The 14353-nt window shown below is 43.8% G+C and overlaps 1 protein-coding gene across 1 annotated transcript in view; it reads right to left on the bottom strand.

The window, feature by feature from the left end:
- The window catches only part of FAT3 (FAT atypical cadherin 3), a 646809-nt gene that overhangs the window by 6809 nt on the left and 625647 nt on the right, over positions 1 to 14353 (bottom strand). The window contains exons 22-23 of the mRNA XM_052662057.1: positions 5021 to 5174; positions 2355 to 3007 (exon numbers count right to left, since the gene is read on the bottom strand). Coding sequence (XP_052518017.1) covers positions 2355 to 3007; positions 5021 to 5174 — 807 coding nt within the window. The remainder of the gene's footprint in view (positions 1 to 2354; positions 3008 to 5020; positions 5175 to 14353) is intronic.

Raw genomic sequence — 14353 nt, forward strand, 5'->3', positions numbered from 1 at the left:
CTTCCTCCTCCCTGTAAAAGTTCCAGGAGTAGTCTTGGTAAAAGAATCTGATGCACCAGGTTCGAATCCTATCCCTCCCTTTCCTAGTTACTGCTCATGAAGTGAAGTGACAGTCGCTCAGTTGTGTCTGACTCTTTGCAACCCCATGGACTATACAGTCCATGGAATTCTCCAGGCCAGAATATTGCAGTGGGTAGCCTTTCCCTTCTCCAGGGGATCTTCCTGACCCAGGAATCAAACCTAGGTCTCCCGCATTGCAGGTGGATTCTTTACCAGCTGAGCCACCAGGGAAGCCCAAGAATACTGGAGTGGGTACCTATCCCTTCTCTAGAGGATCTTCCCAACCCAGGAATCAAATGTAGGCAAGTTATTTCACTCATCCTTCCTCCAACTGGTGCCCATGTGGGTCAGCGTGGGACTTAAGGAAATGATTCAGTGCACAGCAGTGCTGGCTTTGCTGCCTCTGTTTTCTCACCAAATCTCTTCATCCTTAACCGTTGCACACTAGACTCTGTCTTGAAACTCACGGAAACATTCTTGAGATCACTAAGAAACATCCAGATGGTAAGCATAGTATATCTATTTTTTTCTGTGTAAGACTGTATCCTCCTGGATGGTTTTATGAGACTGAACCCTGCTGACCTTACTGATACCCTTAACTTCTGCTCACCGCCTTTTCTGCATTTCTGGCTGTCTCTTTGTGGCCGGTGTGTGTTTCCCTTCCTGGCCCTAGCCCCTGCCTACCTCGCGCATGCAGGCATTTGCAAGTGGCCCAAACTGAGCATATTCTTTGCTCCTGCTCCCCTGGTGAACTCACACTCTCAGAGATCCAATCATCTTGAGTGTAGCTGGCATCCAAACTTTTACTTCTAGCCTTGCCTTCCTCCTAAACAACCGAGCCAGACACCCCTCAGGAGACCCCTTCTGTGTCTCCTACAGTAACTGAGCTGCTTCCTGTTTCTAGAAGGCCCTCTCAGACAGCTTCCTCTCAAATCTTCAGTTCAGTTCATTCGCTCAGTCGTGTCCAACTCTTTGCCACCCCATGAATTGCAGTACGCCAGGCCTCCCTGTCTATCACCAACTCCCGGAATCACTCAAACTCACGTCCATTGAGTCGGTGATGCCATCCAGCCATCTCATCCTCAGTCATCTCCTTCTCCTCCTGCCCCCAATCCCTCCCAGCATCAGGGTCTTTTCCAATGAGTTAACTCTTCTCATGAGGTGGCCAAAGCTTAAAGACACCAGGAGGCATGCTCCCTTCCTCCATGGAGGAACCCTTTATCTCCTTGACTACAGGTGCTTTCTAGCTTCATTTAAAACCAGTCTCCCCCTGTTTCTGCTCCAACATGTATCAGAGTACTGTATCCCCAGCCTTTGGAAACTCCAGCCACCCAGGGTGTTATTGCTGCTTGAATATAAAGCCACTAGGCCTGATGAAAAGCCATAGGATACAACAGAGCTTGCCTGACTGATACTAGAGCAGGGAAAACAATCACTACCTCTCGCCTAGATGTTCGTAGAGGCCAAGTAACTGCTTCCTTCTCACTTACTTTCTGCTTAGTCTCTTTTCCACGGATTGGTCTGAACCATCTTTTAAAAATGGAAATTATATTGTGTTACTTTCCTGCTTAAAATTCTGCATTAGTGTTGCTCACCAAGCTCCAACTACATTGACATTGTCTATGTTCTTCAATATACTAAAGTCTTTCCCACCCCAGGGCCTTTGCACTTGTGGGTCTTCCTTTTGCCTACAATTCTGCTCCAGGAGGCCAAGAGGAGAGGGAAACACCAGCATCTGGCCTGGACCATGTTTCCTGCGTGTCTCTTGGACCCTGCGTTCCAGCCAAACAGAAGGACCTGCTCTCCTTCTGAATTTGTGGGTGCTTCTATGTGGAACACTCTTCTTTTACTGGACTTTTAATCCACCATGGTCCAGCTCCAGTGTCCCTCTGCTCCTCTCAAGTTTTCTCGCTAAGACTGGAAATACTCCCCTCTGACCTTCCAGAGCACACTTCCTGTATATTGCATATATGGCTACCCTGCTTGGTTTACTGCTAAGAGTATGTTGTTATGAGAAGAGCATGGGTTTTAGAGGCTGGCAGCCCCGGGCTGGAATACCAACAGCCTCTAATGAACTCTGAGACTGTGGGCACCTTATGTACGTTCTCTAAGCCTCATTTTCCCCATCTGTAAATGGGGAGAGGAACCATAGCAAGATTTCAGAGCTGGTGTGAACCTTCGGTGTCAGGGCCTGTCCTATGGAGAGCTCTGTGCCTCTGGGGTCGCTCTCCCTTCCCAAAGTTCCACTAAACACTAGTAGAAGCAATGCTGCCGAATTCCTCCTGTGGACTCACTCTCAGTGCCCGCGTCCCAGCCATTCTTGCGGATGGAGTCACAGTCGGAGCGGCAGGGGGACACGGCGGGCAGGTTGGGGGCCACGCTGCACACCACCACGCCCCGCCGGGCCGTCAGGATGCGCGGGGACTCGGGGTGGAAGGTGGTCATCTCCTGGGGCTCGCCGCCCAGCCCGTCCCCAATCTTGTCCAGGTTGCTCCTGGAGTCGCCCTGGAAGCATGGGGTGTAGGCCATGGGGCGCACGGGCACCTGCGGGGGCCCGGCCTCCTGGTACGTGTGGCGGCCGTCCCCAGTGCGCAGGCTCCGGAAGGGCACGCCGTTGCTCTTGCGGAGCAAGGCGGCCGTGGCGGGGTCCTGCACCAGCGTGATGTTGTTGCGGGAGTAGCTCTTGCGGAAGACCTTCTTGCGGAAGACGACGAAGAGGACGATGAGGGCAACGATGACCAGAAGCACTGCGGCGATGCCGATCAGCTCCTCCCTGCCCACGTAGGCGTGCCCGGCCTGGATGTTGGGCACCACCACCGGCCGCAGCCCGCAGTACTGGCCCACGTAGCCCGGCGTGCAGTTGCACACGAAGGAGCCGAACACGTTGACGCAGGCGCCGCCGTTCTCACACTCCTCCCGCTCGCACTCGTTGACGTCCTCCTCACACCTTTGTGACAGAACACAAAAGCCCCCTCTTAAACAGCAGGGCCGGCGGGCATCTGCTCTTACACGGACATCTTTCAAAGGTAAAAAGCCCCTGTAGGGGCCCCTGAAGCAACACAGAAATGACGTCATGCCGGGTACACGGGAGATGCATGAGCTTTCTATGCCCACCCAGGATGTCCTCATCACGCGAAGGGCTTCCTACCAACCAGCCAATGCCCTCTCTCCCGTACTCTGAACCTACCCGGCTGGGTGGGGAGGAAAGGGCTGTCCTGGGAGAGAAGAGATGGTGTGGAAAAAGAAAACAGAAATGCTGTTGAAGACATACTGGTCTTCAAATGCTCGGGGCCAGATGGATCTCAGAATGCAAAATTTTGCAATTTTAGAAATGACATACACTACGTGTCTTTCATATTATGTAAAATACCCACCCCATCCCACAAACTGGCATAGGACCTATCACCAAATATACCAGTGTTTCTACAGTGAAACATATGGATAGTCACACTAAATGAGGGAAATAAAGACTAGAATAGCCTCGGAATGGTTTGCTTGGTTTTGCCAGCAAATGTTTGCCACGATTATATTCTCAATCTTTTTACTTCTTAGAGCTTTGGGGATTGTAGAATTGCATATAAAGAGCTATGAACCTAGACACCCTATACAGAGTTTCCCAGGAGGAGAAAGTTTTTGATTCTGATATTTCCCTCTAATAAACATAGTAATTTTTGGTCTCTCTGGGAAGCTAGGGTAATGGGGCATATGTAGGCAGTGGGTGGAGGGCTACATAGCAGTGTTTATCTTCCAGATTCTATGCTTAGGTTTTTAAAATTTATTTTCATTTACTTTATGTGGGATCTAGTTAACTCACCAGAGACGGAACCTGGGGCCCCTGCATGGGGAGTGTGGTCTCTCAGTCACTGGGCCACCAGGGAAGTCCCTGTGTTTCTGTTAAAGGCTAATGCTAACTCAGATTAGCAGGGGGAAAAATGACTAAAGCATTCTAATGAAAAGTAAATCAACTTTATTCTCTTTAAGGCAATCCATAACTTGCTTTGAATATAGTTAAAATAGGCAAACATGTAAGTCTTCCTCTGAGTTTAACGTTATTTAAGAATATAGTCTTTCCTCTTCCTTGCCCTCTACTTCTGCAGTTGTTCCGACATGTTCATTTTAAAAGGTCCGATCACGTATATCTTTGGTAATCCACCTTTTAAAATGTAGTCAAACGTCCCTAATGTGAACAGATTGAGGCCAGGTCAGCTGGAAATTAGTCAGAATCACAGAGTAGTTAAAAATAAATGCAGCTTTATTACTTTAAATTAAATCCAACGATTCAAAGTCAGCTAAGTATTTCCTGGTAAAGTCCTCAGGAGATTTGCTTTAATGAATACATAAGACTGATCTGTAATTAGAATATCACTTTGCTTGAGATTTTATATATATATATATATATATATATATATATACACACACACAGACACACATATAATTCTAAAACCATCAAGGATGGTTAAAGTGGTGTTTTACTCAGAACTGAAAACATTCCCTTTCCATTTGGCTAACACTTTAATTTTCCTCATTCTTGGGGGAATAAAAGATTTTCAAAGGAAAGGTAACTCTTTAGTTTCTCAGGATGATCATAAAACCCTAGGCAGTAAAGTCCAGTTGATGAGTTCTGGGGAAATGCATAGCATATCTGTCTCAGAATTATACTGGAAACATTACGGTCATAGATGACTTTCTTTAAAAGAATTGTTTACAGATTATATAACACATAGTACTTATATGACTTTTTGAAAATATAGAGAAGAATAAAGTAAAAATGTAATTTACCCATAATCCCACTCCCCAGAGATAACCCCGATAACATTTTAGGCCTTGGTAAGCACTCTTCATGTACAGGTATTAACCCTTTGCCCATCCTATCAGTAGGGGATATTTTGCCCCAGTTAGTTTTGTTTTCTTAGCACGAAGAGGCAGTGTAGAAAAAGACTAACTGCACAATCGCACTTACGTGACTCCAGTGAGCCCAGCTTTGCAATTGCAGATGAAAGTGTTTCCTATGGGGTCGCAGGAGCCTCCATTCCGGCAGGGGTTTGGGAAGCAGGCTGTGATCTCAGATTCACAGTTTCTCCCGGTGAATTGGGAGAGACAAGTACACTGATAACCTGGAGAAACAGAGGAGCTCGTGAGCCATGGATGCTGCTGCTGCTGCTCAGCGTGCACAGACTCTGCCGTAACATGGCCTCCTAATTCCTCTGAACAGGGCCCAAATTCCAAAGATGATTAGCAAATGGGTTATTTTGAACTTGGAACACATCTTGCCAAAAAAATGCCACGTAATGGTTTGTAGCTCGTGCTAGTCCACAGAAATTCATCTAATTAACCACATACATGAATGATAGTAAGAACGGTAAAAAGACACCCAGGGAACAGATCCCAAGAACAGAGATGAGGATGAGAAGGAAGATGCTTTCCCCACCACACTGCTACTGTACAGATAGGGTGTCTCTATGTAGGATTTTATCTAGGTACTGTGCTCATGTCATTCAATCTCTTCCATAACAGCTTCCTGAGAAGGGGTGTGCATGAGGTCAAGTGAGACATCACACAGCTGAACGTATTTTTACTCCATTATTACATCTTTTTTAAATAATTAAGTTATGTACGGAATTCTGAGCAATTCCCTCTGTGTTACTTTTGAGAAATCCAAAGTCATTTTGGTTCCTGTGTGTGACCTGGTTTCTTTTCTGCTCTTAACAATTTGGAAGGCCTTCTCTTGTGCCCAGTTTTCTGAGCTTTCACAATGATGTGCACTTTTGTGTGGATTTACTTCAACCGGTCCTGGGTACTCAGCGGGATCTCACAAGCTGTAAATCATAACAACTTTGGGAAATTTTCTTTATTTCATTGATGATTTCCTTTCCTTTATTTTCTCTGTTCTGTCTTTATGGAAGTTTTATGGTTTGGATGTCAGATCATTTGGATTTTCTTTAATTTTTATTTTTCTCTCTTATATTACACCTTTGTGGGGTTTTGCCTTCCTTTCTGAGTTTATCATCTTTTGAAACTTTTATTGAAATTTTCATATATGCTGAATTTTCCCAAAGGCTCTTACTTTGTTCGTTGAGCTTTTATTTTCTTAAAACATATATTATCTGGCTCCTGTTTTGTGGTTATAATATCTCCTCTTATTTCTCTAAAGATATTAATAATATGTTAATGAAGCACTCTCCCTGTATAGTTTCTTCCAAGTGGCTTTTATCTGTTTCTGAGGTTTGGTCTCTGTGAAGGCAGACTTCCTATGTCCAGTTGACTAAGCTCTGGTGCCCAGTTACTGGACAAACACTAGTCTAGATGTTGCTTTGAAGGTATCTGTTGATGTGATTAATATTTACAATGAGTTGGCTTTAAGTAGAACAGATTGGGCTTCCCAAGTGGTGCTAGTGGTAAAGAACTACCTGCCAATCCAGAAAACATAATGAGACGTGGGTTTGATCCCTGGATCATGAAGATCCCCTGGAGGAGGGCATAGCAATCCACTCCAGTATTCTTGCCTGGACAATCCCATGGACAGAGGAGCCTGGTGGGCTGCAGTTTATAGGGTCACAAAGAGTCAGACATGACCGAAGCAACTTAGCATGCATGCACAAAGCAGATTATCTTAAATAATGTGGGTTCAGCTCAGTTCAGTTCAGGTGCTCAGTCGTGACTCTTTGTGACCCCATGGACTGCAGCACACCAGGCCTCCCTGTCCATCACCAACTCCCGGAGTTTACTCAAACTGATATCCATTGAGTCAGTGATGCCATCCAACCATCTCATCCTCTGTCGTCCCCTTCTCCTCCCGCCTTCAATCTTTCCCAGCATCAGGGTCTTTTCCAGTGAGTCAGCTCTTCACATCAGGTGGCCAAAGTATTGGAGCTTCAGCTTCAACATCAGTCCTTCCAATGAATATTCAGGACTGATCTCCTTTAGGATGGACTGGTTGGATCTCCTTGTAGTCCAAGGGACTCTCAAGAGTCTTCTCCAATACCACAGTTCAAAAGCATCAATTCTTCAGTGCTCAGCTTTCTTTATAGTCCAACTTTCACATCCATACATGACTATTGGAAAAATAATGTGGGTGGATCTTACCTATTCAAAAGAAAGCCTTAAGAAGAAGGAATTCTACCTCATGATTGCAACACAGAAATCTTGGCTGAATTTCCAGCTCTGAGGATTTCAAATCAAAGACTGAAAAATCAGCTCTTCATGAATTTCTAGCTGGCTGGCCTGTCCTATAAATTTCAAACTTGCCAGTCCCACAATCCTATGAGCAAATTTCTTAAAAGTCAATCAGTCTCTCTCTTTCTCTGTTTCTCTTCCTCCACACCTATCTATAATCTATATACCTATCCATCAATCATCTGTCTATCTATTCATCTATCCTATAGTTTCTGTTTTTCTGGGGAAACTTAAGGCAGTCCTTATCTTCTAAATGAGAGGATTTCATTCCTTGTCTGATAATCCTGGCTTATCAGTTCATGCTGCAGAACAGGGTGGAAGAAAAGTAGAAATCTGATAGGAAGCTCTGAGAACATCAGTGGGGCTTGTCAACTATGATACTGTGTCAATATCCTTGGGTGGGTCAATTTCCACAGTAATGACCCTTATCCCCTGTTCAGAGGGAGGGTGAATACCTGGTTTCTAACACGTGGGGGACTGGGCAGTAGTGGAAGAAGTGTGTGGGTCTCAGCATGCAATGAGCACATCATATTTACTGTAGTCCACAAATAACCATCCTCACTGTTATTAGAAGGGCTCTTGGGTTAATCACTGCTTCCCCCAGTGGTCAGTGATTGATATTGAAATATTGTAGATTGATCTCTGCAGGTGTAAGATAATTAATAATCTGTAGATTGAAACAGTGTATGCTCTCCGTAATGACTCCACGCTCCAGAGAACTCTCACATACAGGAGGACATCATGACTGTATGCAGTGAGACATCAGAGAATTAATTTATAAAGAGAGATCACTGTTGGTGCAAGCTGTGTCCAGAGACAGCTGGCCTGAAGTCTGTGGGCAGGATGCTCACTTCAAATTATGCTGCTGACTTGGGGCAATTTTTTCTCCAGTTTGGGAAATTATTCACCTAAAGGGAAGTGGGGATTGCTGAAAACAGTTGTAACTGGGAAAAAATGCTCCTTTATGTCACCTGGCTAGTCTTTGGTGAGGGTGGCATGTTGTTTAGAGGGAGAGTGACTTGTGAGAAGGAACTCAGTTCCTTTTTAGACTAAAGGGAGGGGCAGGAGAACCAGGAATCTGCAAAGCACAGCGTTGATGAGGATGGGGAGGGCAGTCAGCCCAGGTAAGCCTCCTCCTCTCCAGCTCCTATTTGACAAGCTTCTGGCTGTTTCTCAAACTATAGCAGAAGTAAGTGGGGGTCAGGGAGGGGCAAGGAGGGACTGTCTGAAAATAAGGGGCATTTGACTATCATGGAAACTGGATTCTACGCAGGGTTATGGGGTTGATTTCTTTGATTTGGCATCTCTGACCTTGGGCAATCAGAATTTAAAGTGAGGCCCGCCCTCCAGGCACCGTTGTACTCCCACACATTTCCTCCTGCTTTTCCTCATTTAGCGCTACTTGATGCAGCCGCCAGCCTGACTGGTTAACCTTCTCACTGCCACTGCGTGTCTAAGCCATCAGCAGTGGTGTGCTGGACCTGGCTCATATAAGGTTGGGGGTACTGACTTTAAGTGTTCAGGAAGTTGGCAGACAGTTATTAAATCACTGGTAGCCTGATGCCAGCCAGGCTGGGAATTGTTATACCACAGAAATCAGCAAACACTCAGATCAGGGCTTTTTAGAGAACTGGTTTACCAGCACAGCTGGGGATAGGGATACAAGGACAGAAAAACACCACCTACGAGCACAGAGATCACTACAGATCCTGCACAAGGAGAAGCCCTGTTCTATACCTGAGAAAATTAGATGTCTATTTTGAAGGTGATGGTGATGATGATAGCTAACACTTAGTGACATTTATTATGGATCAAGGACAGTTGCTTTCAAACTGTGGTGCTGGAGAAGACTCTTGAGAATCCTTGGACAGTAAGGAGATCAAACCAGTTAATCCTAAAGGAAATCAATCCTGAATGTCCATTGGAAGGACTGGTGCTGAAGTTGAAGCTCCGATACTTTGGCCAACTCATTGGGAAAGATCCTGATGCTGGGAGAGACTGAAGGCAGGAGGAGAAGAAGGGGGCAGAGGATGAGATGGTTGGATGGCATCAGAAGCTCAATGGACGTGAGTTTGAGCAAACCCTGGGAGATAGTGAAGGACAGGGAAGCCTGGCCTGCTGCAGTCCATGGGGTTGCAAAGAGTCAGACATGACTGAGCGACTGAACAAAAACAACAAAGGACAGTTCTAAGCACTTTACTTGTATTAACTCATTTAGGTCTCAAAACAAGTCTACGATAAAGGGACTATTCTTATGATTCCAGTTTTACAGATGGGTACAGAGAAGTGGATTATGTAGCCATGAAACTAGAGTGGACTTGAACCCCAGCAGTCTGGCTCCAGAGTCCCGAGTTGTTCAGCTTTCTCCTGAATTGTATGTTTAACAGACACTTCATCACACTCTCTATCTGAATTTCTCTGTTTATTAAAGACAGAAGCAAACTCTCCACGATCTGCTCTCCTGATCTCAAACCCATGGGACAAGAGAGGCAGAGCCCTTTGCAAGACATCTTGCTTTTGTGAGTGTTAGTCACTCAGTCATACCAGACTCTTTTGCGACCCTGTGGACTGTAGCCCACTAGGCTCCTCTGTCCACGAGACTTTCCCAGCAAGAATACTGGAGTGGGTAGTCAGTCCCTTCTCCAGGGGATCTGATTGACCCAGGGATGGAACCTGGGTCTCCTGCCTTGCAGGCAGATTCTTTACCATCTGAGCCACCAGGGAAGATTTCAGAACTTTAAATTTGGACAGATTTTTACATTAACATGCTGAAAGGGAAAAGCAATTGGATTTTAAAAAGTAGTCAGGTTTTTTTTTTAATGAAAGAAAAGTTATATTTGCTATTAAACCTTTGAGAAAGTGGCTTGTTAATAAAATTAACTCATTCTAACAAAGTGTTATTTATTATCTCATTATCATTTATTACTATTAATAATAATTTTTATAATATCAGCAAGTTTGCCATAATGATATTAAGTGAGGTAATGTTTTAGTGGCTTAAAATCACTTTGTCATTCTATGAAGGATCACAAAATTCCATGAAAGAAAATAAGAGGCTCTATTAATGCCCTAACTCCCTGGGAGTGTTGGAGAGATGAGTAGCTTGTTTAAATATGTACAGCTAGTAAGTGATGAATTTGAACTTGAATCCAGACTTTCAGATTCTCAAATATTTCTGCAAGACTGTACTGGCATTGGAACGTGTCACTGAGCTAGAACTTGCCACTTACTAGGCTCCCCGCAACTCTCCAGGGAGCCAATGAGATGCAGGGAGATGGACAGCATCAGGTACCCTTCAGGGAGCCAAATAATCATAATAAAGATAACAGCATATTGAAGCTTCTGTTTTTCCAAAGCATTACCAGATAAAAGTACAAATAGAGGGAAGAGAATTCAAAAGATGGCTAGACATTATTTGATCACAAATAATATTTTAACACTTTTGTGTACATGAAAGAAAAAATTCAGAGGATAATCTCAAAGTTTTATTCAAAAGAGTGGATTCTTTTTTCTTGGGTTGGAAAATATCAAATAAGGAAACTATTAGCAAAAACAACAGCTTTTTACATGCTAGGAAAAATGCTAAGAGCTTTCCATACATTATCTCACTTAATACTTGATAAGAATCCTATGCTGAAAGTACTATTACTTTAAAAAATGGGAACTGAATCTTACATAGGATTATTTGCCCAAAGTTACATAGTCAACAAGTGGGAGATGCCACTTTATACCATTTTCCAGATTTACAAAAGATAATTGAGTCTGTTTCTGTTTTGTAAGTAAATTTATTGTATCATTTCTTTTTTAGATTCCACATATAAAAGAATGAGCTTCTGGTTGTAAGGGGGAGGGATGGGAGGAAGGGATAGGTAGGGAGTTTAGGAGGGGCATGTACTCTGCTGTATTTAAAATAGATAAACAAGGGGCTTCCCAGGTGGTGCTAGTGGTAAAGAACCCACCACGCAATGCAGGAGACTTAAGAAATGTGGGTCTGATCTCTGGAGGATCCCCTGGAGATCCCCTGGAGAAGGAAACAGCAACCCACTCCAGTATTCTTGCCTGGGAAATCCCATGGACAGAGGAGCCTGGCAGGTGACAGTCCATGGGGTCGCAAAGAGTTGAACACGACTGAGCAACTAAATAGCAAGAATAAGAACCAACAAAGACCTACTACTGTATAGCACATGGAACTCCGCTCAATGTTCTGTGGCAGCCTGGATGGGAGGGAGTTTGGGGGAGAACGGGTACATGTATATGTATGGCTGAGTCCCTTTGCTGTTCAACTGAAGCTATCACATTGTTTGTTAATCGGCTACATGTCAGTACAAAATAAAAAGTTAATAAAAATAAGATAATTGTCCTGCTAGCACTGAGATACACATGTAAAACACACACACACACACACACACACACACACACACACAATTATTACTTGGCAAATCCTTATGAAAGGAGAAGTGTATTTAAAGCCTTGGCTCAAAGCTATGCTCTTGCTTGCGATACTAGTTACAGCTGACGCAGATGATTTTGAAATCTGCACCCAGAAAAACTTAAAATGCCCTCTCCTTTCCTTGCTCAAATAAAAACATGGCAAAACCTATTACATGCAATAAACAGAAATGGTTTGAGTGATTATAGAGTGAATTTGGACCGTGTAGGCAAATAATCAAGATCATTTCTACCTTACTCCTTTGACTTAGTAGTTGTTTTCCGACCTGATTCATTCAAGTGATGACTTCCACCTTCTGCCCCACTCTCTTGGTGGAGGTGAACATCATCCTGATTCAGTTTTGCCTCCTTGATAAGGAAATAGCTGCCTTTTGCACAAAGAGGGAAATAATGGCAAATGTGCAACTAGCGCTTGGGATCTGAAGTCAGTATCAACCACTATGCTTGCTCAGTTATGGACTGCATTTAGACACTTCAGGAATGTTATGATCTGGGGAGAGGGCTGTGATGTGGTGGGTCCACATCTAAGTTCTGGCTGTTTCCCATCAGCTGAGCTGCCTGACCTCTAGGAACCTCCGTTTTTATCTGATAATTAAGCCTCACTCATACCCACTCATAGAGGATAATGAGGTTTCTGGATTCATCAACCACAATGCAGCCCACAAACATTAGGTGCTTTATTGTTGTAATTACTGTAATTAGAATGGATTCAGAAATCAGCTTCGTTTCTCTTACCCATAATCAAACAATGGAAAGCCATGAGTTGGTTTTTTTTTTTTTTTTTTTTTTTTTAACTCTGACTTGTAAGCAGTATCTGGAGAAGGGAATGGCTACCCACTCCAGTATTCTTGCCTGGAGAATCCCATGGACAGAGGAGCCTGGCAGGCTATAGTCCATGGGGTCACAAAGAGTCAGACACGACTAAAGTGACTTAACATGCACGTAGGCTATTTATTGGGAAATATTGAAACTTCTGTCCATGTGAGTCTCAGTGAGCTTGAGAAAACTGCTGCCCACATTATTACGTGGGATGCCACCCAAAAGTGGAGTGAGCTTAGCTGCAGCTTATGGCCTCTGTCACTACTTCACCCCCTCAACTTGAAGTCACTCAGACTTTCCTCTTTCACCAAGCAGGGCCCATGCAATACACCTTCAGACTTCATGAGATGAAAACTTTTGAAAGGGAGCTCTCTAACTTTCCCAAGGAAAGCTGGCTCACAATTCCCACACTGTACTTTGGGCTGAGCCTCTAATACTTTCCTTGAAGATCCAGAAACACTTACTGTGTTAACAACATTAAGCACACTGTAACATTTCACTTTCTAGCATGTTCTTTTGTGTCTGCACAAAATTTGACTGCTTTAGGGTTTTCAGTATTTCTATTAGGATCAATAAAATATTATTAATGCTATTACCATGAGGTTTTTCTAAAGTAATCCCCAGAAAGTTAATTCAGTATTTAGAAGAAAGACACCCAGAAAAAAAAAAACAACAACAACTTTTCCCCCTCAAAACCTTCAAATCTTAGTCAAATTTGTCCACAGTATATTATCTGGGAGCCTGGCTTTTTTGTCTCCTGGTGCTAAGTGGGCCAGTGGACCAAGCACACACAGGAAACCTGCCCAATTCCTTTAAGCCAGCCATGAAGGGAGGGAGGCCACATAAGTGGATCTGCTGGTCACAGAAACATAAACCCGAACCTAGAACCTAACACAGAGCCTCGCACAAGTCAAGCAATTGATTAGAGCTTGATAGACTGAATTAATCTAGACACTTACAAGTTAGGGGCCCAAAACATCACCCAAAGTAGCACAGGTCACCCTGTAACTGAAGATGTTTCTGCGCCCAGCTATTTACAACATCTGGGAACTTGCTGCCTCATGCATGTTGCTTAGAGGGGGAAGGTACACACTATTACTTTTGCCTTTGAAAGGGAGCTCAGGGTGACCCCAAACTTCTGAGGAACAAAGTTCAATCTTTACACTAAAGCAATTATTACAAAATGCAGGCTGTGCACCTGACATTCAATTTCTGAATGTTTTATGTCTCCTGGAATTCACTGATTCACATTCTAGCAAATACAGAATTTATTGGGCTTCTCAAATGTCAGTGTTCTCAAGTTCAGACCTGCATAGGCTTCGGGGGGCTTGCTATAAACAGAGATGCCTGAATTCTACTCCTGCAGATTCTGAGATTCTGAGTTGTAGGTGTGGATCTTTTTCTTTCTCCAAACTTTTCACTGATAATTTTTTTTTTTTTTTTGGTAGTAAGTTCAGGAATTTGCAAAATACAACTCAGTGACCTAGCAGAAGGTTCCTCTGATGTGGACAGAGAATGACCAAGGCAAGTCAACAGATTTTCCTTTCTCCTTAACAAGCAAGAGAGTCTTCTAGAACAAGGTCTCACTTTAATCAGGTTCTCAGGTGGTGCAGAGGCACCTTGGAGTTTGAGAAATACTATATTCAACACACAAAAACAGAATAGAACTTGTTTTTTTTCAGGGGGGAGGTTCAGGGCAGTTCAGAGAGAGAGATGAAGCAGCATATCACCGAGGGATCTTGTTAAAAACACAGATTCTGACTTATTCTCAGATGCCGCATTTTTAACATTTCCAGTGATGCTGCTGCTACTGTTGCTTGGAACACATTTTGAGTAACCAAGGTTAAGAGTG

This window comes from Budorcas taxicolor, chromosome 25 (genome assembly GCF_023091745.1).
Source record: "Budorcas taxicolor isolate Tak-1 chromosome 25, Takin1.1, whole genome shotgun sequence".
Lineage (NCBI taxonomy): Eukaryota > Metazoa > Chordata > Mammalia > Artiodactyla > Bovidae > Budorcas > Budorcas taxicolor.